The sequence below is a fragment of the Pipra filicauda genome, unplaced genomic scaffold (genome assembly GCF_003945595.2).
Source record: "Pipra filicauda isolate LSUMZ 115617 unplaced genomic scaffold, ASM394559v2 scaffold105_size2325265_pilon, whole genome shotgun sequence".
In the NCBI taxonomy this organism is placed as follows: domain Eukaryota; kingdom Metazoa; phylum Chordata; class Aves; order Passeriformes; family Pipridae; genus Pipra; species Pipra filicauda.
In genome coordinates this window covers 1,484,783-1,511,144 of record NW_024103496.1, presented here as the reverse complement: position 1 = coordinate 1,511,144, position 26,362 = coordinate 1,484,783, and the positions used below count along the sequence as shown (strand labels likewise).

The 26,362-nt window shown below is 36.8% G+C and overlaps 1 protein-coding gene across 3 annotated transcripts in view; it reads right to left on the bottom strand.

The window, feature by feature from the left end:
- CDK14 (cyclin dependent kinase 14) overlaps positions 1–26,362 on the bottom strand; it is a 314,193-nt gene that overhangs the window by 47,879 nt on the left and 239,952 nt on the right. For all 3 annotated transcript variants that reach the window (XM_027749121.2, XM_027749124.2, XM_027749122.2), the window contains 2 exons: positions 16,442–16,581; positions 12,236–12,382 (listed from right to left, as the gene is read on the bottom strand). In XM_027749121.2, coding sequence (XP_027604922.1) covers positions 12,267–12,382; positions 16,442–16,581 — 256 coding nt within the window. In that variant the 3' untranslated portion in view covers positions 12,236–12,266. The remainder of the gene's footprint in view (positions 1–12,235; positions 12,383–16,441; positions 16,582–26,362) is intronic.

Genomic DNA, 26,362 nt, shown 5'->3' with positions numbered 1-26,362 from the left:
TTTTAGAATTAAAAGACTGCAAATTTTTTAGTTCAAACACTAGAGTACAAACATTGTTTTGAAAAAAGAATCTTAATGCTGAAGTGTAAGATGGGTCAAATGTCTGAAAAATCCTTTTCCCCTCCCTTTATTCCTAGACTATAGCAAATTTGTGGATCAATGTGGTTTGTAATGGTGGGCAAAACAGTACTAAGAGCCAAGTTGACAAGCTGTTGCTGGAAATCTTAATGAACTATTTTATCATCGTGGTCTGGGATTTCGTTTTCTTAGGGGAGGAGGTTTGGGGGTGGAGGTTGTTTGTTTAACTTCTGTGCATTATTGTGATCACAACACACAGTGGATTAAGAACAGAAATCTAAAACAGAGCATCTCTCAGTAGACATGAGCTGAAAATGTTGATGCTTGTTAGCAAGAAACTATGCTTGTTCTCATGCAAATAAAATAGGTGAGAAACACCACATAAATAAGAAGCTTTGACGATTTCACCTGCCAGTAGTGTTCTCACTGCTCTCAAGCAGCATTGCTTCCTTCAGTCCTTTTTTCTACCTCTAATAGTTCTATAAGGACCCATGCATTCAGACTGTGTAGCATTTACTCTCTTCCTTCCACAGTAACTCAAAGAAAGAGAATTAGATTGCTAAATTACTCTGATCCATTGAGGAACATCTCAATCATCTCTCTAAATCCTCAGGTGTGCTATAGTTTCTCTGCTCTGCATTTAGGAGTCTGGTAGAAGGAAAGATGTCCATGTGCTGCTGTCTGGTGACATAAGCAATGCTACGACTTATTAGTTTGATATCACACAAGCTGGTATAGTAGTCTCCCAGAAAACTGTGAAGTTTGGAGATGATTTTAGGGAGAGAGTAGGACAGCCTACACAAGAGAGCAAGTCCAGGACTTGAAAATTCAGAAAATCTCAGCTTTTTTGTTCTCTGAAGAAATAGGGCAAGGGTTAGTGATCCAAAAGCAATGCTCCATCTGCTAAGAAAATCAAAATCAAGACTTGTGCACAAAGTTCAGGGATTTTGACAGGGTCAGGTTAAAACATCTCCAATATGCCTCAATCTATCTAAACATACCTCCTTAAAGATTCAGTAATATATGTAAATAATTTGTAGGATATTTAATGTAGGGGGAGGACTTAGTAAAAAAAAAAAGTGGTGAGACAAAGTTTTAAAAAAGGATTTTGAGAGAGAGATATTCTTTTACTGCAGTCCATGGTTAACAACACAGATTAAAAAAATTGTATGGTCCAATCCTACGTTGAACTTACAGATTGTTTTATACTGCCCTATTTAATTTGAAATGTAATACTTAAAGAAAAAGTTGATTGAACCATGTTTCATCAACAGCTGCTCACATTACATAGAGTTATTTAGATGACCTCAGGCCTCACTGGAGTTTTCCAACACTCTGTACATATCCACCCCCTAAAAAAGACATAGGCAGTTCATACAGAAAGTATTTTTACATACAAGTAATGATAAAAAGAAGTCACTGACATGGAATATGGACCATGTGCTAGAGCTTCTTCCTGTCTGAAAAGTGATTCACAAAGATGGGTAATGTCACAGAACACACAGAACACACAGTAGCAAGTTCCAGTGATTTCTCAGAAATTTGGGGGAGAAAAAATATACAGATCAGATGATGAATATGCAATTTTCCCACTCATTGCTTCTGCCTCATCTTCCCTAGAGAGTCAGGAAACAAAATAGGATTTATTTAGAATAGAGAAGTCAGGATTTGAGTGAATGACAAAAAACTGCAGGAATAATAAGTTTTGAGGGACAGTAAGGAATTTACTAATTCTTTCCTGGCAACTATTCTTCATTTGAATTATCAAGTTCCTAGAAGCTAAAAAAACACTTGAGTCAGTTTTGAAAAACCAGAAGTTGCCTGGTTAGAAAGTGAGGAGTAATGGTTAAATTCTTTCACCTCTTTCAGACAAGATTCTTTTTCTTGCCAGAAAATGTAGATATGTAGGAAATATTAGTTATTTAACTATTTTTTCTAATTCTGAGTGATATCTTCTTTGGTCATGAACCTAGGACATGCACAGGTCACTAACCTGTGTCACACACAGTTCTAGAAAAGAATTTATCTGCACCTGCCCAATTTCCTAGCCAAAACATCCTTCTGTTCATGTCCAAGCAGCTGTTACCAGATGCAAACAGACACTACAGCCACCACAGGTCCCTCAGATATATCTCAGGGTTAAAGTCTAGCAGGTGTGCCCAGTGCTTACTGATCCCTTTTTTTACTCCATTTGGAGATTTCCCAGACAGTTTACTCTCCTTTCCCAAAAGAGGCCTAATTTTCAAACCTATACAAATAATTTAAGCGCATATCACTTCCCCAAGCAAAGTACCAGAGTAGACATTCAGTAATGACCACCTTCTGAACTTCTGAAATTAATTTCCAATTTTTTATTTAAATAGTAGTTGGGCATCTGCAGAGCTACCCAAGGTAGGAAAAATTCTCCCATGGGATCTGCACAGAGAATATTTTATTTTTATATTTTGCTCTCTTTATTGAGCTTTGCAAAGGACTGAACCTCTGTGTGTTCAGTAATGCAGACTACAGCAGCCAGTGTTCACAGTGGTCATCTGAAAGAACTTCACACTAAAATGGTATCTGGAAGGTAAAGAATGTCTGTGTTTATGGTGCTTTAGTAACTCCTCTTTTTGCCAAACTAGCAGGCTGTTAATGCTGAGCTTTTTACATGAAATACAAAACAGAAAACACTTGTCTGTTAGACTCTGTACAAATATTTTGATTAAGGAACTCTGTTAAAAAAATCTGATTCTGATTCACATTAGGCAGAGAAAGGGAAATCCAACAGCCTGTGGTTACTCAATAAAGCAAACACTGGCTACTCCATTACTGACTTTAAAACTCTGACGGATGAAAGAAAATGAAAGCTGAAAAAAAATCATCAAGAATCTGAACACTAAGAAAACATTCCTCAGCATCTGACCAAGAGGCTGCTTAAGCATGAGCTGCAAAATTCTGAGAGAAGTATGAGTTTAATATCTAAAAGACAAAATTCCTTAACAAGAAGAGATAGAGTTTGCAAAACAGTTCTTCAGGAACCTCTTGCAGCCTTTAAATCTCATTTACTCAGCCTGAGATGGTATTGTTTTGTCTATATAAGTTTTGATAAGGGAGCCAGCCCTACTTCCATTGAAGTCTATAGAATTCTCCCATTGTCTTCAGGAGGAGCAGAGCTAGACTCACAGCTGCACAAAGATACCACAATAAAAGACTCCGGAAAATATCATGATCCCATCTTATTTTCTTAACATTTCTGAAAAAAACTATGGGGAAAAAAATATCTATACAGTCACCTCTACTGATATGTAATATGCCTTTTATATGAAAACACAGACCAATGAAACAAATGAATGGTTAGCAACATTAATAGCCAGGGGCTTGTTAAACTGCCTGGGATGAACAGTTTGCCTGCATTTTTACTACTACAGAATGTCTTGGAAAAGACTAAGCATTTTGTAATGCTGATATTTTATATATGTATTCTTTAAGTCCATGGCAGGCAGCAGACTCTGTAGTCTTCATTTCAGATTAAATTTTATACAGTAAGCCTGAATGCTTTATTTATTTTTAAATCCATACTTTCCTAGGGTATGTAGTTTTTCCTGGAAATAAAATTATATCATGCAACTGAAACTGCATTCTGATTTTATGCAGTCCGACCAAGCATTAAAAATAAGGTCTTTTATAATTCAACTTGCAACAGAAACATGTCGTTTTACAACAGCAGCTTGCAGAAGAACCCCAAACCCATTACATCCAGAAGACAAACCACTGCCCCGTGTTAATAATGAATGCAGCTCATATCTACCGTGTTCTGTTAAATTGTTAAAATTGCCCAGATAAACCATTTGAGAGTATGTCACGTTTAATTAATACAACATGACCTGATCACTTCCACAGTTGGGAAGAAAGAAGTTGGCATTCTTTAAATCCAGGGCTCAACCTGGAGATTATGCTAAGTTGCTTCATTCATAGTCCACACTCCTCCGCACATGTCAGGAGGACAGCATTTGTCCCTTCTAGTGATAAACAAATTATACATGAAATCAATTCCACTTCACAATAATTTTCCCTATTGGGTATTATCTTTCCTCCTCTGCTCCCTCCAGTTAAGCTTGCATCCTGTAACTTGCTAATGAGCTGGGGGCTTTCTGTTCCAGGTGGCACCCCCTGCCTCGAAGTCATGACATTTCCCATTTCGAATGCTGCTGGCATTTTTCGACAGCTCCTGCTAACCAGCCTTTTTGACCTGCTCTAAGAGGAACTCATCTGATCGAATGCTCTAACCTGCCAATCATGCCAGCAAATGATCTTCACAGTCACTCCCAAGGCAGGAGGGGGGGGAAAAAAAGGGAGAGCAAGAGAGGGGGAGCGAGAGAGGAAGCTAGTGATGGAATAGGCAAGCAGGCAGCCTCTCCAGCTACCTAATGAGAGTACTTTAAGTCTCTGAGGCAGCTGAAACACTGAAAAACTAGTGGGAAAATTAGGACAGAACTGAATGCCTGGTGCTGTTATTACTGATTTCTTTATATCCTGAGATCATTTTGAAAGCAATACCTCTGAGATGTGCCATTTTCTAAAGCACAGAAGTTAATTTTACCACATAAATAGAAAACAGATATATTTTTCCCTGTCACCATCAATATGCAAACCTCATAATTCTGCTCTGCCAAATGGCGTTCTTTACAGAATTAATTAGGAGCTGTAAGCTCGTTAAATGAGTGTCTTTACCTAGGGATGATTATGAATATTTTTTTGTTGTTGGTGTGAGCCATAAATAGCACTTTTAACCCAATTTAAATGCTGGCAACATTTACACCTCTGTATTTACAAGTATCTGCACACAGATACATAAAAGAACAAATACAGTATCTGCAGAGTCTAGATGTGACTTTGTGGGCTGAAACCAAGCAGAGTCATGATAATGACTCAGTTGTTTTGATTTTGTTCCTTTTATGATGTGACAGATTACTTAGTGCTGTATCTTTCAAGCACACAAGGACAGATTTAATTGTGAAGATTTTCTTTCCTTTCAGACTGTAAGCTAACTAGATTTTAATATACATGCAATGCACATACTGAACAAGGGAGGTATTAAAAGTAATTGTAAAATTAAAATTTCAGGGAGAAAACTTAAATAAAAAGGCTTATACCATGATACTACATGCTGTGATTGCATTGTTACAATATACCTGCCAGAAAATATAATGTACAAGTTGTCCTAATATTAACATCAAAAGAGGGTCGCAGAAGTGGCTGTACAGAATTGATATCTAGGTTACTAACGGCAGAGAATGATCCTCCATAAATACTAATTCAAAATACATATATGGTCCAAAACAACATTATTAATTTATAACAAGACCACAAAATTATGAAAGTACTGAATTCTGTTTCCACTTCTTAAAATATCTGAAGATACTGTTTCAGTGCTGTTCTTCTATATGAGAGATTTTTATTGGAGAATTTAGTATTCTTTCCTGAATTCTTTGAGTTTTCCTCCCAAGATTTTTTACAGCAATTAACACTAGGAGGATGTAGGAAACCCATCCATCCTCATCCCAGCTTATGGGGCAGAATAAATTAATGTAATTTATTAACTGAGTTGTAAACTATTTCTACATTTAGGCAAGAACCTTCCCACAACTAGAAACATTCGCACGCATTTACTTTAGTGGGTGTTGCCTTCAGACCCAAAGTGGTTTGTTGTGTGTTTATTTCATAGCGAATCAGGCAATGAAAGCTTCAGACTCCAAATGGCAACACAAAGCTTGCTCTCCACAGACACAATTCCAGTATATGGAATTACTAAAATTAATTTTTTGTTTATGATTTGGCTGAAAGTAAAATGTTCTGTTAATTGTGAATGCTACAAATGATGCCTGAAAGGCAATGCCTCTCATTAGCTTTGCTGTCTCTCTGGGTTACGGGCTGTGTGGCAGCATTGGAAGCCTCTGCTTTGTCTGGAAACCTCGGTTTCTCCCCTTCAGTGGTTCCACTTTCCTCTTAGACAAAGCCTAACTGAGGAGTCATGTGAGGAAATAATCCTAAAGAAGAGGTGACTGTCCATGGGAGAATAGGGAGAGTTGAGACCCGCTTTTGCCTCCCTCCCAGTCATTGTCATCTATACATTGTCCTCACCACATTCAAATGTCATCCCAGACTATCAGCCCACTGGAACTCAAATGGCCTTTCATGCCTAGACACTTCTTAAAGCATCAACAGCCCACAAAGACCATCTAGTGGGAATTGCTTGCTATCCTAATATTAATAATGCAATACAGTGCACTTTTGGCACAGAGGATTCCACCTTTCATCTCTTAAATTTAAGAGCAAACAAACTGAAAAGACAGATAAACGGCGCTGCAACTGAGCACATGCATTCATGCCAAGTATCACTAATATCTTTCCTATAGCATAAATGACTGTTAAATTACAAACCTCTACACTAAAAATTAATTGAAAATTAATCTTCACAGTGCTGAAGGCAAGTTATCATGCATTAGAAATGAACTGAAAATAGGCTCCATACTATGCCATGGTACAAGAAAATATGGTATTGTCCTTTGAAAAAAGTTATCCGTGACAGTAGTAACTCTTCATTTTTCTTTGCCAGCTCTGCAGCTGATTTGGCCATGACACATAGTAATTTAAAAAAGTAATGCCAATAAATATGTAGCCAGTAATTTCACACAGAATGACATGGAGTATATAATTGCAGGGAAGAAACCAACATCTCCTAGACATGAAGGTTTGAAATACTTGTCCTACCAAGTAGAGTATGTAACAATAAATATGAAGACCTCCTCCTCTGTCCTGCTTCCTTTCTTTCTCCTTCTTTCCTAAAGAAACTCCCAAGGTACCTCTCCTCTGAAAATCCTGTCCATGATTTTAGAAATCCTATTCATGCCTACTTATTTCCATATACTTATTTCCAGACATAGATGCTGGTCTGGTCTTTCAGTCTCCAGATCAGACAGGCTTTCAGCACAACCAGTGTTCAGCTATCTTAGTGAGACCACTCAGCATCCTTCACCAATTCACTCTCCATATCTCTATGCATTATGTTACCAACTCTTTTTGTCAAAAAAGCCAAGAGACTGTGTATTCTAATACTTACTCAGAATGCAATTAAATGACTGTATTTCACATGACAACAGACAAGGCAAGTTGTTACAGTACTGACATGAGAAAACCATTAAACATATTTTCTAAGTCCTATGAACTCCTTGATCAAGTAGTGGGTTCCCTTTACTGTGGCATACTAGGGGACCTGATGGACAGTTCCTCCACTCTCCAGTCCCCATGTGTAACTTAGGTAAGATGGGCGGTTTATATGAAGACAGCTTTGCACTGGCCACCTATTTGCTCAGTCCATTTCACCCTCTGCGCAGAGTCCAGTGAATACCGGTGCATTTTTTTTTTATGGATGAATAGAGGGCGAAAATCAGTCTATAACTTTCATTTTAGATTAATAGAAATAAGATAATAGATATCATGAGGAGAATATAATTTAATACCTGGAGTTTTTCCCTTATCTGTTTAATTTAGGATATATTCTATCAGTGTGGTGATCTTAGTCTTTGATACTAAGTAAAGCCCAGCTGGAACAGTCTCATAATACCATTATGTTGTCAACACATGAAAATAATGGCACTAAAAGTATTAGAGAGCCAAAGAGTGTCTCGGATTCTGTAGTTATCTTTCACAGCTTAATACTAATCTAGCATTTTACAAAATTGATGTTACAATTTCAACTCTGTTTAGTACTGTCATTACTGGACTCAAACCCAAATTGCTTTCAGCTGCCCACCACAACTGCACCTTATTAGCCTTTTCACGGAAGCCAATTTATGCAAATCCAGTATTAGTTAAATAATTAAACTGACCCTCAACATTCATGTATAGACAGTGGCACTAAAAGATGCAAGAGAAATTTAAACCTCCCATCTCAATCTTAGGCCCCTGTCTTTTCCACTGCAGCAGCACAATGACTGTATACATCTATCTGAATCCATCTATTAAAAAAAAAGAAAGTGCATTAAAAAAATTAAACTGGCAACTGCTGTGCTTTCATAGCTCTGCTTTTCTCACTCAATCTGTTTTTACACTGAATTTTGAGATTGTGCACCTATAAACCACTACTGGCTACTTTCAGCTTTTGATTAAATCAACAGTGAAAAAATCTGGCTGACATGGAGCCTCTCAGTCCAGAAATTCTCTTTTATGCAGACCTTTCTCCACTTCAATTACTACAGTTTTATCCCCTGAAGCTGCAGAGATGAAGACTTAGATGCACAGTGTATGGTTTTCCACAGCGTTTTAGCAACGCTGGGACACCCAGAATGCAGTAAACGCAGGGGAGTAGTGCATGAGAATGACTTTTCAATACTAACTGCTGGACACATGCACTGCTGGACTACAGCTTCCCTGCAGCTCGACTAGGGCAAGGCAGGCAAAAATTATGTTCCCACACAGCAGAGCTGAAGAGACACTCTTACACAATTTATAAATGTAAAACTGAAGGTGACAAACAAAAATGAAACTATTTAGATGGGGATGCAATAACACCCACCTCTTTAGCCAGTAAAGAGAAAAAGGTAATTTTACATAACAGTTCTGTGCTACTGAAAATGCCTGGTCAGAAGGTACAAAATAGCTAGCACTTTTTGCCATTATAGTAGTAACTGTCACCTCTTCAGCTTTATTCTGTTTTACACAGCTGAGCTGACCCAAATGACGCCATCATCTCTTTGATTGGTTGGGCTGGTGTCAGTTGCTGACTTAAATAGACACAGAAGAAAGAATCCAGCATCCTGCAATTGAAATTCAGGATTGCTCGGATGCATGTGCGTGTGGTGAAGCAATACAAATAAAGACCACTTTCTGTTTTGCTTCAGTGAATTGTCAAAGAGATTTAGAAAGCCAGGGGATCTCATTATGGTAATACAGGTTAAATACTTTAAAAGCATATGGTGTTACCATCCTGAATGAAGCTGTCCCTGCTGGCTCCAGGAAGCAGACAATAGGCCAGAAACACATCTTGTGTCTCTGGTCCACCAATGGGAACTGGGGATTATAAATCACCAAAAGAAAACATTGTGTGCTATCTGGTATCAGGTAATGCCTTGTCTTTTCAATTACTATTTGATTCATCCTTCTCTAGAGAGCAACAAGCTTTAGCCATGTGTTTCACTGGCCAAGTGGAAACGGAGCTCTAGAGTTTCTTATGGTCCTTGTCTAGATAAAACTGTGTCTGTAGAGATGGGTGACTATAATATATACAATATAACTCAACAATACATGTAGAGATGGGGAATGCTTCCACCAAGATGCTTCCTCCCCATGGGGAAAAAAATATCAGTGAAAACCATCAGGCACAAAATAAAATTTTTCTGCTTTAAAGATGCTTGGATATGGCCTATAGGTTTGTTTCCTTTCTCCACCAAAGGCTGCATCTAATTCACTGCTGACAGATTCTTCTGTGTGCAATGGAGCTCATTACCACATATTTGCTAATTTTCTCCAGCAGAGAGCAGCCTCAGCATTGACCTTGGTAACTCCAGATGTTAGGTTGTTCCCCATGGGCACTGGAACTTGTCTCTTCTTGGAGCCCAAGACGATGCAGTGTGGTCCACAAAAACCCTATTAGTAATCTGAGCCACTGGCTGTGATGTTATCTGATCATGCTCACTGACATTTTAAGGGCTTGTGCTGTTTGCCTCCATCCCTCTAGCTCTACTTGCCTTGTTTAGCTGTTTACTTCATGGCCCTGGAGAGCTACTGCCATCTTTTTTTTGCTATTCATGCATGTTTTTGCTTAACCGAGCCTTGTGAATGGAGACTTTAAGAGAATATTTGTAATAAATACCCCTTCCTTAATGCCACTATCCTGCTTACTGCAACTTGACACTTCTGCTAGAACAACTGACTCATAACTCACCCATCTTACAGGCTGAACATCCTACTTGCCAGTCCCCATTCTACTGCTTAAAATCACACCACCTGCTACTCACCAGATCTCCTTTTCACATAAGCAAAACTGTAGTCTTTTTTCCCCAACTCCTTTCACTCTCCTACACTAATTCATACCTCCACTTGCTTGGTGGTCTCAGGCCTTTAAAGGTTTCCACTAATTTTAGCAATTCCTCACCCAAATCCAGTTTCCATGTTCACATTTTTTTTTGCCTCTCCTGCTATTTTAGTTGCACCTCAATAATCCCCAGCTCTCCACATAGTACAAAGAAGAGGACTTCTGCTTGGTGCTAACACTTTTCCAGCATTATCCACTGCTCCCCATCTCATATCACAAGACAAATACTGGAACAGGGAGCTGATATATCATTCCACTGTAAGCACCTAACACAACAAAGTCCCAAGCCACAATGGAAAACTGTAATCAATAATGTATATGTCTGAACATTTGTTAAATGGCGTCAGACTTTACACAATGAAACGTGCTATTCTGTATTAAAACTGTGGCTGAGCAGCCATAACAGTACAGTGACATATGTCAAGGTACCTATGGTTCTCTCTTTTTGTTTACATATAAAAAAAGTAATCTGCATCTGCTCAAATAGATATTCAGTAAGAATAATCCAATGGTTCTCTTTTGTGCTATTTTACATGCTCATTTGCACATGCAAACTTTCTTCTGCATATTGTAGAAATGAAAAATTATATTTGTTTGGAAGCAACAGAAAGGAAATTCTGTACATGAGAATTGAGATTCTGCACATTAGCTTCTATACAAAAGGTCTTTAGCACAGATGTGCACATTCTAAATTTACTTTAGATGGATGATATGTCATGTTAGAACAGACAAGGTTGAAGAGATGTCTGCAGGGACACAGCCCCAGGAAAAAGTAGGGATTAGCTTGTCAATAAAGATGTAAACAGACTGCTCTGAGGCAGCCTCATTTCTGACATTAGAGAACCTTAAATGGTTTGCTGGCAAAGAGCTTGTGCAAAAATTGGGGCAGACTGTCAACACTGAAACCTATTCATTCCAGTTTTTCAGTAGTTACTGCCTTTCAGGCAAAGAGACTCCATAATATTACAGGGTTAAAAAAACAATTGAACATAAACACACAACAGTAAATCCAATTGTAATTAATTTGAGAAAGTTATATCTGATATTGTAAAAGGCAGACAGCTAAAGACAGACATGAACTACATTTCTATGAGACTATATCTTCAAATAGGTACATAAGCACATGAGCACTTAGCTCCTAGAACTTCTGTAACAAGCTGTTATAATGGACTGAACATGCAAAAGCAACTGCGACTTTAAAATAAATAAATAAAAAAAGGCAGACACTGGTTTTTTGGATGAAAAGAATCCGCACTTTAGGTATTTTGTGAAACGCTGTGGTATGAAACCATTTAGAGAAGCATAATAAACAGAGCTGCTATATAAGGGAATACTGCTTATCTGGAAGACTTTGTCAAGTGCTAAATTCTACTGAACAAACACTAGGGTGATGCATATGGGAAGAAGAGAATTAATGCCATGATATAACATCCACCATTCCCTTACTGTAATTTGGTAAGTAATGTCTCTACTCTCCAGCCCTTTCCAAGTTCTATTCTGCACTTAGAATACCAGAAGCCATATAACACACTATTTCACTGCTGAATAACTATGGTTGACAAGATGGGATACTGAATGAAAGCCACTAAAGAACAGACACAGTACTAGTAGGTCAGGAATATAGATAATATTCACTAATATGACAGCACCTCTTTCTCTAGCAAGAACATCCTTCTGCCATCAAGACTACCAAACCTACTAAATCATAGAATCACAGATAGTTAGGGTTGGAAAGGACCTTAAATCATAGAACAGAATCACAGAATTTCTTATCCTCGCCCCAAACAACAGAACTGGCAAGAAGTATTTTCTCTCTGCGTATCTTACCAGAGGAAAAAAAGTCAATCCAAATTAAAGGCAACCTATTGTTTAATATGCCAGCACCAACTTTTGCAATATTTTCAACCTGTCAGTGACACTGATCCTGCCCAAAAGGCCAGAAACTTACACTCCTATTACCATAAGACTGCAAAAACAGATTATCAGCCTGCACATGAACAGGTGCAGCTGAATTTTATATTTTGTTTCTCTAAGGATAACTAAAGAGCATTTTCAAAGATATACCTTCCAATAATCATGTCTTACCTGCATTATCAGTTGTGAACATAGGTATTCTTCAATGTTTGCTGTTTGATACACCTTTCCCATAACTATTGTTTTTTCCAAAGGCTCTCATGCTTTCTCCAGTCTCTGGCTGTAATCTTACATTCGGTACAGTAAAAATAGAAGACACTGCAAAAAAAGAGTGTCAGTTCAGAAACTCTGATTATTTTTTTTCCGTAAAAGCAGTAATTTAAAAATAATTATTTAATATATATGGCAAACACAACACAGTAAGTATATACAGCTTTTATGTCTACCAGCTATTTATGCAAGCAAGCACTGTACAAATTCTGAATGGAAAGAAGCTGCATGCATTATGGTGGAAGTTGTATGATGCAAACATTCTTAGCTGGATGCAACTTCTAAAAAAACCTGTTTCCAGGTTATGTGTGTTTATTTTTTCTGTACACCACTATATAATTAATATTTTTCACTTTCAAATTTCTGCTGAGAGCATTTAGAAAGAAATAAGAATATAAAAAAATGCAGCAAAGTTTTTCAATGATTTGATATCACATATTACATCTTGACAATCTTGGTGTCAGTAGAAATGAACTATCTTGTTTGACTTTCATTTTTGAATTGTTAAAGACAACTAGGCTTGATAAAAATATCCCAGCAACTCAAAAAGTTTTTACGTAAAGCAGCCCCCTTCTGAGTGAGCTAGAAAAACCTGGACAATTTCAATGTCACACCAGGCTATTAATTACTAGTAGACGTGATGTTAATAATCACAGGGATCAAACTGCATATGGTTAAGGACTAGCATATTCATAATATGAGAACTCACTTTTACTTAGGATGCCTCAAACTGATGGGGAAAAAATCAATTACTTTTAATCCCTCCTGAAAACAAACCTTCATATAACAATATCCTCATGAGAGCTGCCACTGCATGATTGCACAAGGAAATGTCTAAGAACTAATCAAGGCTGTAACAGTTTTCTTTGGGTTTGCACTAACAACTGGCATAGCTGTAGATTTTTGAAGCTACTCTTTCATCTCTGTGTCTTTAAAAGGCGTGGTTATTGTTTTATGCACCGATCTTCCCACTGCAGTTTGACACCTCAACTTCCATTTCACATTCTGCTATCCTCAGTAACACACATTGTGAATGGCGTATATTCTATGCAAATAAATGAATATGAGCTCTCAATATTAAAGTAGAAGAGTGGGAGGACTGATTTTTTTTTAATAGAAAATAACAAGTATTAAGGGCTAATCTATAGATTACTGCTCAGGTCTGAGATGAATGAAAGCTATGTTGCATCATGAATTGGATTGTATTCCCACACAAGGTGTCTTCAGCAGAACTGCACTACTCTTACCTTTTTAATGTCCTATTTTTAAAACCTGAAAGTAGCTACCTGTTAGACAGAGCTTATCTGGAAATTGAACTTCCAGTCCAGTTGAAATGATGCCTTGACTTAAAACTCAATCAAGTAAAAAAATTGAAACTGCTCCTCACATAAACTAATTTTGCACACATTTCTAAAATAAACCACATTAAAAATTATAATGTAAAATATTACATAGAATACAAATATATAGCACTAAAGTCAAAACGCGAACAGAAAGTGAAACACTCCATTTTCACTTTTTCAATGTAGACATAGTCACCATACTTTTGTGAAATGCTGTGATTCCAAGGAAACAATTTTCCAATGGAAAATAATTTGACTGATTCCTCCCCTCTGCCTTTCTCCTCACATGTGAGTCTTTCCTTGGTTTTTTTGTGCTAAATCCCCAAATTTGCAATTCAGCATTAGGATCAAATTGGACAAAACATATTCCATGATGAACACTATTCACTAGAGAGATTTGCAGAATCGCAGTGGTGTCTGAATTTGAAAGCAGGAAATTTTGTCTGTACACACACTTCTGTTGTGCATAAAGACTCAGTATGTTTATACCTATATTTAATTAACTATCTGTAGCGTTTCCCAATGTAAAATATTAACACAGAAAACTAGAATCACAAAAACTAGTAATTTCACTACACAGAAAACATTTTCCCAACTCTCCAAAGTATATGACTTCTTTGTTTTGTAAATATGTTTACAAGTATATCCAAGTCATACTAAATAGAAATGATTGTAGTATTTGATACTGGGATTGTCCTTTCTTGCATCTGGAGTTATGCTTCATAATGATTATCTACTAGACACAGAAATAGTCTTTCTGTAACTCCAAATTTTACTGGAGGCATTTAGAAGAACCTTGCTTTAAAATATAATGATTTTTCATCTTTATTCTCCCCCCTTCAAAAGGTTTCACTGCTCCTGATGTTTAACGTTATGCAAAGACGTGTTTCTGCCAATGAATATCGCCTTATGGTTATGCTTCTGCAAATAACCTGCTGTGAGCTGATAAAAGGATTAATGCAGCCAAAATTCTTAATCTGTGAAATTACAAATTAAATTCTCATATTAAAAATACCACCCTGAGGTATTTTTTGTGGTTTTAATTCCCCTCTGGTGTTCTGCATACATTGTGCTTGTTAATGACTAGGACAAGACTGTCTCTGTTGGCAGCCTGCTGCAGAGTGATAATGTGTAGGCATTTACTTCACTGATAGAACTGGATTTAACCACTGACTGATAAACTAAGTGGCAAGTGGGTAATAAGTCCATATTAACAGAAAAGTACTACTGCAGAATTCAGAATTCAAAATCCTGGCTAGACTAAATCACACAGTCAGAAGGATTGAGATGTCACCACTGCAGAGTGATTTTTGTTTTCCATTTAGTGGAAATAGGATAAAAGAACTGGCATTCTTGATGTTTCATTAGTCCTGAAGAAATGAACCTCTGCATGAGTTTCAGCAAAGGCAGACTTTCAACAGAAGCCTTCATTTACACTGAATCCATGTTCTGCCTATCAAGTACCATGGTCAGCAAACTGAGTGGTGGGTCAACGTGGCAGAGGGGGAAACTGGGAATCTTTTTGCAGAGCAAGGACACAATCTATGACAGTGATGGACAAAAATTAATGGTGCTATTTTGATTTTAATGTTCATATTTTATGAATGGGAGAGCACTCTTCAGAGCAGAGCTGGGAGTAGGGTACTTGGGCAGCCAGGCCACAGAAATAGCTCAAAATGTGACTACTATAGCTGTTGAGGATGGAAAAGATAAACCTTTGGAAGATGAAAGTTTTCATACTGACGCTGATGTAAACAGATTCTATAATGCATTAATATTCAGAAAGGGAGCTCAGTTTTTACAAGCAAACTTTTAAATCAGCCACGGTTACACACACATGTTCCATTGTTGCATCTCTGAACCTTCTGCCTTGACGTACTGGATTTAGATCCTTTGCTAATGGATGTATATTTGAAAGCAGAAAAGAACATTCTGTGTTCCAATGCAACATGCATTTCTTTACCATACTGAGTTAAAGCAAAATGCTGCTATTGCCTTGTGAAACCTATTTTTAATAACAGAACTTTCTCTGAATAAAAAATATCATGTATTTTTTCCCCAGAATAAATAGTAGTGTGATTTTAACACTGAAAAATTACATGGATGTGTACAATATAAAAGATTTACAATTACTAAAGAGATAATTGACACCCTACATGATGATAGGAATATTTATGTCAAGTCAACTGGAATGCATTTTGTTTAATGAAAGAAATAAAAAGATGTATGTAAATAGTGAAAGCATTCTTAGTTAAGAATATCACCTCTTTGTGCACAGTCTAATTCATCAAATTAATTCATTGTCTACTTGGTGTTTTTCAGACTTCCGAATGCCAAGTCCTTTCTTAAAGGTTACTATTATAACATACAGAGATTCTGTGAATCAAACACAGCTGGATTTTTATCCTTCATGCTGCAGCTAGTTAAGAAGTACTGTATGTTATAAAGTGAAAAGCACTAAATATGTAAATTGTATTTTCCTTTTGCTTTATAACAATTCAGAGAATTCTATTGGCTGCACACATAATCAAACACAAAGATAGCAGGCTGCAGACTGCAGAGCAGAGATAGCAAAAAGAAAGAATCCATTTTGTCCTGTGTCAAGCTAACTATGTAATTTCAATCTACACAATCGCAGTCACATATTTTGTGTGTGGCTGTGTATGTCCATGAAGCTGTCTGCTTGTGAGGGTTAGCATACACAAATGCATCTGTATGAACTAGCATCTTTGTTTTCAAGCCATTTCAAGGTGGTTATACTCACTATCAGTTAACTCCCATAGCCGTGGGGGCAGATCACTGAAATACTCATGGCTCAGAGCTGCCTGTGCTGACAATCTGTTCTTTGGGAAACACTGGAGTAGTTTGGAGGCTAGATCTTCTGCGTGGTTCACATGGCTCAGCCTGAAACACAAACGAGAAGGTTTTTCTGAAAAACAGTATCATTATTCTGTTTACTAATTCCATGCAGTCAGCAAGTTGAAACACCAAGTCTTGATGCCCAGGAGCGTGGCCAAGAAAGCTATTCCTCAGGTTAGGGAGTTAATGAATTATTTATGCATTGACAGCTCAAAATTCATACAAATTTTACAACTACAGAGCATACAATATACCATATCACATATACCCTACCTAGTATGCTAAAGTATCATGAGCAACAGCATCTTGAAAGCAACTGTTTTGATTCTTCCATTTAGGTTTTATTGAGCATACTGACAGACTGAAATGTACAGTGCTGGAAACAAATGGTTGTTACGATCTAAATGCATAAAATCCAAGCTTACAATAACAGCAACATTTATACAACTTTGTGAGTATCAAATTTTAAAATCCAATGATGCTTAACTTGCAACATTTGCATCACGTTTCATAAAGACATTTGTCTTTTGGGAAGTACTGACTTCTTCCTTATTCATATATTCTTATGGCAGGGGGTTGACTCTTCATTAAGTGTTAAAGCAATGCAAACATTAAAGTGTAAGTGAATTATCTTTCCTAAGCTTCCTAGAGAAGTCTGAGAAAACTTATTGTTTCATTGGGAGCTATATTCTTGGGAATATTATAAGAAAATAATCTAAAAGTAATAGACTCGGAGGGGAGAAAGTAAAATGGTAATCAGTAATATGTGGCCTGGGTCTACTGACCTACAGCTGCCTCCTACATTTCCAAAGCTACCAAACTTTTTGTAATACACAGTCAAAAAAAAAGATGCTAAATCTTGTCAATACCATGTTGTTATTATTAGTAGGTAACTTCATAAATTCAACCATGCTCAGTAAAGATCTCTTGTTGGTTAAATGCCAAAGTGTATAAAAAGTTTCTATTTTGCAATGCACTGTTTTCCCAACTTCAGTCCAAAATACCACAGTGTTTGAAAAAAAAGATGTTATCCTCAAAAATCCTTAATTCTACAGCATGTTTCGTGCAAATGTTCATTTTTTTCAGCTCAAGCTGACTTTCCAGAAAACAAATTCAAGAAGATGGATTAAATAGCATTACTCTTTTACCACGCTGACATGGCATAATTTATATGGTTCAGTGTATGCAGAGGTGAAAACTGCCTCTTCAACAAAGAACGGACAACACTGAAAACACTAAATGAAAAAAATAAATTGTTATTACATTGAGACCTTTAAGTTACAAATGTCATAGGGACAACTTTTTGTCCATGTCTATACTATAGTCAGTGTGAAAAATAAAATAAATTAAAAGTCAAAAGCATCTCTAGTAAATTATGTGCTGGCATATGTATGATATGCTGATGTTTGCAATCATTCAAAAAATATGCCACTGGCTGTCTTTTTAATTTCTAGCAACTGCATGCTAGATAGAAATTTGAATACTGTGCCTATCTGATCTCTTCTTGAGAACTAGCAGGATATTGGTCCAGAAATTGCCCAGGGATGAATTGCCCAGGAGTGCTGACCACTTTGGGACATTGTATCTCATCAGTCATAATCTTATAGAACACCCAGGATTAGGATTCGGAATTGCTATTTCAGGTTAAACAACTGAACTCCAGTGTTTCTGATGGGCATAATTTTTTTCTGTTTTCATTTTCAGTTCATGACAAAATAGAAACATCTTGAATGAAACAGTCATTGCCTATAAATTAGATTATAAATTAGATTAATTTCAGAGTATTTACTACCAGATTGTCGAAATTGTTCATTAAACTTTAGTGAAAATTACAGATAATTTTATTACAGAAGACAGCAAAATACCAAAAGAAAAAGCTATTTGTAACAAAGAAAAGGAAAGGGAGGAGTAAATTCAGGGAGAATTGATAGTAATTCTTCTACACATCCAAAATTTCCATGGAATGGTGATTATATTAAGTCTGTGAGGCCTGTCTTGAGTCCTAACCCCCCTTGCACCAATTAATTGTTCAGAGGTTCTGGCAATGCATTTCACCAATGTAATTTTTTTCCCCACAGAGGTAAATGCATCCTTTTTAAGAACAATAGTAAACTTGCTCTGTCTCAAACAAGCACTACTGTTAATTCAGAAAAACGAGGTCACTTAAGTAAGTAGTGAAACATTACTCTCCAGTATAAGAATTACACCATTCATTAGTTGACCCATAGGTATATGAAGATGCTAATTAAGTAAGGCAAAGCAAGAGAAAATAATGTTCAAAGATTAACTAATTCTGAATTGCAAGTGAAATTATGGATGACACCGCAGTTCCTCGAACAGAACAATGCTGACATTTTGACTGTATTAATGATCACCAGCATACTTGGCATACTGCTAAGATTTTTTTTTTTTTTGCAAGAAAAGCAGATTAACTTATATAAATTGAAAATATTCTGAGTAGGAACAGTTTAGAAATCCAAAGTCACCTTCCCAGTTTAGACACAAAAAAGACACCTGTTTACTGAAATCAATCAAGAAACCAAAGATAAGCATCAAATAATCAGCAGATTATCCATTAATACAATATAAACTCAACAAAAATATCTAGGGCTGAAACATAATCATATCAACTAATCAAAAAATTATGAATAAATCAGCCATAATTACAGCTGGGTTTATAATTATTACATAGAAAAAAAGACTATATTCATTACACAGTCTGCAAAAATAGTTCAATCTGCGATAATTATTAGACCTACCTGCACTAATCATACTCTAGGTAGTGCTAGGGGTGTGGGGATGGTGTTAGTTGTTTGTTAGTTCTTTGAAAATTCCAGTTGCTACATTATTAGTATTATGGTTCCAAGCATTTATGAATTTTAAAGGGACCATAATGATCTAGTGTCACCTCCCGTGTAATACAGGCCAAAGATCATCCAAGTAACTCATGGATCAAATCATCACTTTCACCTAGACTCAGCTGTATCTTTACAGTTCTACACCAAAGTTCTGTTTACGGAGCTTTGCAAAGCAATGAAAAAAATCTTCTCCAAAAGTCATGTGTTCTGTGAAGGTCACTTCTGGAAATAAGTGGACACTGCAAAAAGCATATGTATGTGGGCTCCTAAGGTTGTCAGTATTAAAACTGATGCCTTAATGGAACGCATGACTAATTTTGCTGCTTTGTTTAAAGACAAGCTATTCTTTTACTTATGAAAAATGCACTGTATGATCATGTATTTAAATTACATATGCTACACCGGAACTGTTCGGAAAACCCCATTTAGTGCATAACCTCAGTGGTCTGGAACGTTGGAACGTTTGCTTTTGTTTCTTTCATTAATTTTTTTTTTTACCAATATTCTCTTTAAAATATTCTCCTTAAAACATTAATAATTTGCCTGATTTAAGCTTGAAACATGATTCCTTAATAGAGCCAAAGGCTAAATTTTCTGACGGGGTTCAGTAGTTAAATACCTAATACAGAAAAGTTAACAAAAAGAACTAAAGAAAAAAAAGATTTGAGTTTTACATACACCTCCTTCAGTACGAGACAGGATGGAACGTCATACAATATGGCTTTGTGTCTAAAACATAATAGCATGTTTTGTCTCACAGCAGTTGGGCCATATAGGAACTTGGCATGCATGATATGGCAAGTCTCAATATTCACGCTTCACTTACTGTCACACTAATCACTGAGGAACAGTTACTAGCCATGACAGCATACATACTTTCAGAAAATGTGGTGTACAGCAGAATACAGAGAAACCTTTGGCAATGAGCATTAAATAATATATAGATATTGTTTTGAGAAATATTTTTGGGAATATTTTTACATACCCACTCTGATGACATTCGTGAAACACACTGATTTTCAATTTAATCCCAAATGCTACATACCACCTTAGCTCAAGAAAAACAAACACCATATAAACCTGTTTCACTTGAAACATATATGAATCTGACTAGACTTGAGCAGTTGTAAATCTCAATGGATTACAACAATTTGATTTAATTTCAGAAAACAGGCTTAAATGTCTTTCTACTGCAGAGGAAGGTCAGTATTTGGTCAAGCAGAACATGACTAAGATCACTGAAGTTTGCTTTAAGCTCTTGAGAAAAAAAAGTTTGGGGCATGTGCAGTGAACTTCTGAACTTGGGGTGATTTGCTTTTAAATGCAATGAAGAAAGCAGCTCAAATTCACATTAATAATTAAGACAAATGGGCATTGAAACAAATGGAGATAATATGTTGTCTATATGGTCTTAACAGCATGAGGTAAATACTTCCCAAAGCAAAAATCATTTACTGTGCATATTTTCTATGTGAAGACATGATGCTCACAATGTATCATCAATTAATTTCTCAACTGGCACTAATAGCATGGCCTAGAGGAGTGAGGCACCTAATTCCCTTTAGAAATCTCAGCTCTGCTTCTTTATTCTAAACAATTCTTTGCAACCTGAAATGCTGAAAGACAAAACCACAGTTAACTTGAACAATCACACCATTTAGTAGAGTTTAAAGTTTAATGGTATGAAGAGAACAAACAAACTGGTGTAAATCAGGCAGGCCATACAGTAGCCATACACAGCTCATTTCACAGAGGACACTGTGGTCCCCCCCAAAAACAGGGTTCCTGTACAGTTCCTTTGGTACCTCACTACCAACACACTGCCACAATGGTTGTACTCCCCATTTTCACCCAAGTCTGCTTGAGGACAGCAATCTTTCCCCCTTGTCCTTAGCTTTAGCCTCTCCTGGGTTCTGACACTGTACAGCCCCGTATATTGTAGTTAATGATTTCTTTGCAAATTCATTGCCTTCTGACCAGCAGATACAGACATACCCTCATGTGCCTTGATAGTTCGTATCTCTGAATATGCACGCCATCCTATTAGCAGAAGCTATGTGGCACACAGAGCAGGGCCTACCTTAAGTAGCATTTCATTTTTACAAAATACAACAGCCTTTTCTGTTGTTACAGCCATGCCGAGAACACCTACCGTCTTCAAAGACCTGACGTGCCAGCTCCAGCATGCAGGAGCTGTTTCCCTAACGCGCCTGATGCGCCTCCATGGAGCTTTTGTAGAGCTTATTTAGCCATTATGAAACCACCATAACAAGTGAACACAAGTTTTGATGCGATGCTTTTAGCTTTTGACACAGATAAAGGCATAAAACGGTACCTCAAGACGAGCATCTAACAGAGTAAAGATGTTACCATTTTTTCAGTGTTTTACACAGAGGGTATCGAGGACTAAAACTGATGAACAAAGAGAGACAAAGCTGTTTGAAGGCTCACTGAAGCAGTGTTTTACTCACTGCTGATCAATCACAAAACACAGAATTTGCTCTACAGCATAGTGTAGAGGTACCTCAAGTCAAACTATAAAGTAAGTAATACAATCAAACAGAGCCACAGGAATGACATGTCAGTGTTGAGATAGTTGAGATAGTTGAGATAGATAGATGCAGACACCTGCATCCCAAATTGAGATACGGGTAACAGTTTAGATTCAGAAACACTGAACTCTCTACGCATGCAGAGTAGGAAAATCCAGTCTCCAGGCTCCCTAGGCCATCAATTTAATTGCACTCTGGTAGCTCAGTACCTCACTAGAAGCAAGACTGCCATATTAGTGCAACATCTTGCTCAGGCTTCTTGGATGAGCTAGACTGGGGCAAAGTCTGCACTAATGTGGCTATGCTGCTCCCTTGCTCTGTGCTCCTGCACAACACTGCACTCCACAGTCTTCAGACCATCATCATTTCCATGGGGCTATATGAAACAGTCTCTTTGGAAATTTAAAAATTAATTTGATTCCTTTTAATTATATTACTATATCACAGCAGTCTTACCCACCGAAGTACTGAAAAGGGGGTCAAAATATTTATTATTACAATAAAAGCCATGACAACCAATGATAAATACGCACTGATATGGCACGGAGATAAAAAGAAAAGTATCAGTGTTTGATTCCTTGGTATTGTTGTTAATGTCAATGTAGCAGAGGTCAGAGTCCCATTTGGAAGGCTGTGGAGGTAAGTTCATTCAGAGCATTCCAGGAAGGTAATAATAACCCTGGCCTGTCTGAACTAATTCTCACTTGACAGTTGCACAGATGCCATTAGCTGGAAAGCAGCCAAGATGAATAGCATTTAATGAAAAAAAGTGAATCTAACAAATGAAGGTTCTAACAATATAGGCAAGTAGGTTTTCTTGCTATTTTAATTAATATAGATTTACCTCTAGCTATATATTTTTATACACTTGGTAAATTTTTAAAAGAATCTATCAACCCAGTAGGTAAATCATAATTATAGTTGCAACTCCTGAATTCAGAACAGAGAATTAAGATGCTTACACTGCTCATGAGTCACATTAGGCTTCAGAGACGCAGTCTGGTCACACCTAAGCTAGACAATGAAATGATCCAGCCTCTCAAGTCAATCCACATTTGACAATGGCCATTAAGTTCAATTACAGCTTGATCATAAAATCATTTGTATGTGTTATCGCTGAATGCAACTCAAGACAAAAACTTAGATATAAGTATATTTCTCCCTGAACATCTTTCTGCACTAGATTTGATGTGTTTTTGTGTCTGTTTCAGATATATCAAGATATTTCTTCCACACAATACTGCTTGTAAAATCCAGCTTGAAAGGTTTGCTTCATAGAGGAAGTAGAACATTAACACCATTACAGAACACACTACCTTAAAATTGAATTTGGTAGATTTGATGTTTAAATGCTAAGCTTAAAGAGAATCAGACAATATACAACAGACTTAACAGTATCCTGAGTTTTGTTCTTCTGCAGCCTGACATGCACCCGGGCTAGCCCTCGCACTGATGCCTCAGAATAAATATGCTGAGCTGTGAAACCTTCCAAACAAACCCAGCACCAACTATTGAGAACTTATGGCAGGAAGATAGTTAATACTGTTCATAGACAATATTGCAGATATTTCCCCTCCTAGTTCTATACTATTCTGATACAGAGTAAGGTTTACATTTGATGTGAGGCATCTTTCTGCCAGGATAATATATGCTGGAGAAATGAAGAAAGAAATAAAGGGTCTATATGGCAGACATTAAAGTGAAGAAAAGCTTATTTAAACAGAAAATATACAGTATATGCCAGTGATAACATACTCTAAGCTATTGAGAATGTGGTTTTCTGTTTTAGAATCATGTAACTTCCTTAATTTCTGGGAATTCTAGGATTGTGATATTCCAGGCAACAGGACTGCTGGGTACAGTGTTTTGCAACTGTTTAAAACCACAACTAACTCATTTAACTAAAAGAAGGTTACCTTAAGTAATTCACAGTATTTTACTCAGTTTTCAGCAGTTTCTCTTAGATACAGGTATTTTCCAGAATAAGTATTTCTGAAAAAATTTTAATTAGAACATGCCTTACTATTTTGTCCTAGAAAGAATTTAGCAATTACTTCTTTTTGATTTTACATGCCACCACCAATCCTAATTCTTTCAGCATCCCAATTAGCCCAGTATTAAAGATACTAATTATGGAAGACATAGCACATTACTTACACCACGAAAGACCATTACTGAATATGCCAGATTTATAATTTATTGGAACATCTTTGTTTGTTGTAAGTGCAATTAATGAAGAACAACACCACAGTGGTGACATCTAATCAGAAGCTTTTGATTATTTGGAAATTCTTTAAAGGGCATGAATCTTCTGATCAAGGTGAATGTTTTTTAAAGGCTGTCAATCTCAGCAAGTTGAACAGAACATCCTTGGAAAATAAACAGAGCTAGAAATAATTACTAACAATCATTTTATGAACTATTATTTCAGCAGAAAATGGAGAAAATATAACTTTAATCCTGAACAAAAACTCTTCAAGGTTTATGTTCTCTATAAACGTTTCACTGAGAACTTAAAATATAAGTTAGTAATGCAATAAATGCCCTAACAAATATATCAGATTTTTCACTTAATGCTTTTTACAGGCTTAAACCAAACTGAGTGAAAGAAAATCACCTTTTACAGTTTGACTCTTAAAGGAAGAATGCCTTTCTGTTATGCTTTTTAAAATAAGGCATGGTGAATTTATATCAACTTCACTGAATCTTGGGGCATGATAAAAGGAAGAAAATACAGCAGTGCAGTTAACATTCCATAGCATTCTTTCTTCACATATTTATTTCCTCACTGGCTGGACATAAGCCAAAAAAAATGGAGGGAATAACCCCCCCAACCCCCAACATAGAAATAGCTGAAATAAACCTTTGGCACACAATGTAGTCAAAGCTCTGTGCTTTTCCTCCTCCTCCACCCTTCATCCATGCAAAAAATATTCCAAAGGAAAAAAAAACCAAACTGATTTTCACATTTGTCAAATAGGTGCACCCATTAGGGTAGTAAATTAAGTTTTCCTTTACTTCCTTTATCCAGCTGTCTTTCTGGACCTATTGCCTTTAGGAAAAAAAACCAGAACTAAGTGCTAGTAAGTAAACATTAGTCCTACTTTATACAACTCTACCATCTTGTCTGATATTTTATCATCTTGGCTTTGAGAAGTCTTAATTTCATTCCAATGTAAATAAGAACTGGTCTGTTTGCTCAAGAACTCTTCAACAAGGATTTGCTGCAAGGTTGCAGCATGCAGGCAGTGCCCCGAGAAGGGTGACCTTGCTTTAGTCAGTGAAGCCAAAGATCATTTATCACAGTTAACCTACAAATCTGTCTTGCTGGGGCCTCAGATCCATCAACCATTTGGAAGCAGCTACTCGTCCTGTCCTCCCACAGCTCCCTAAAACATCAGATGGTGTGATCTTTTCTATTACTGTATACCTCCCTGCTAACAAAATATATTTTTATGGATATGAAACCAACAGGAGTACTTTGTATTTATTTATACAGCTCATTAAAAGTGGATAGAGATTTGGAGGCAGAGAGAATGCCCCAAGCCTAGAAAGCTCAGGAAGACAGACCCCAGGCATATGCATGTATTTAACTTAGTGTAGATGAGTTGCCTGGCTGAACTCAATGAGACTAAGCAATTATGTAAAAGCAGGCATCCTGAACTTTTTGCAACTATATTCCTAAGCTAAGACATGACAGAGAAATTATGCAGAACTAGTAAACATTGAGAGGAGGAGACTGAGGTGGTTATAATGAGAGCATATGGGCAATATATTCAAGCCATGCAGTCAAAAATACCTTATTATGTATTATTATGCCTCTGCATTTAGACAGACATCATATAGAACTAGCTGCAGCTCCCTGACCCTCAGTTCTTGGTTCAGATGACATCAGAAGAGAACACAGGATGGGACACTACATTCACATCAGCACTGTGGTGCAGAAAGTGTTATTCCTTCTCCAGACCCCCTCTCCTGATTTAGCACGCCACTCCTTCTTTACATTAATGGAGACAGATTCTTTCTAAAGTGAACATTAGGTTCTCTTCAAGTAGGGAGAAGCTGGCAGACTGAAGATCCAGTGCCCGATACCAACAGCAGTAATACTTTTTGAGAGACAAATGCATTTGTGTTAATTTGTTAAAGGAAGTATGAATTCAACTTTGAAGACAGAAAAAAAACCCCTAGGTTTCTTAGGCAGTCCACCATAGAAGGAGAAAACAGCGATCTCTCTACAATGCAATTTGGAGAAAACAGAACATTATTTTGCACTGGTTTTTTTTAAAAAAGTGAAACATTACACATCCACACATACTTATATTGAAGTTGCTTGAATATAATGTAAGAGTTATGCCTTTTTACCTATAAACAGCTTGGAGGTCAAGCACCAAGCCACAAATTCCATATATTTTAACT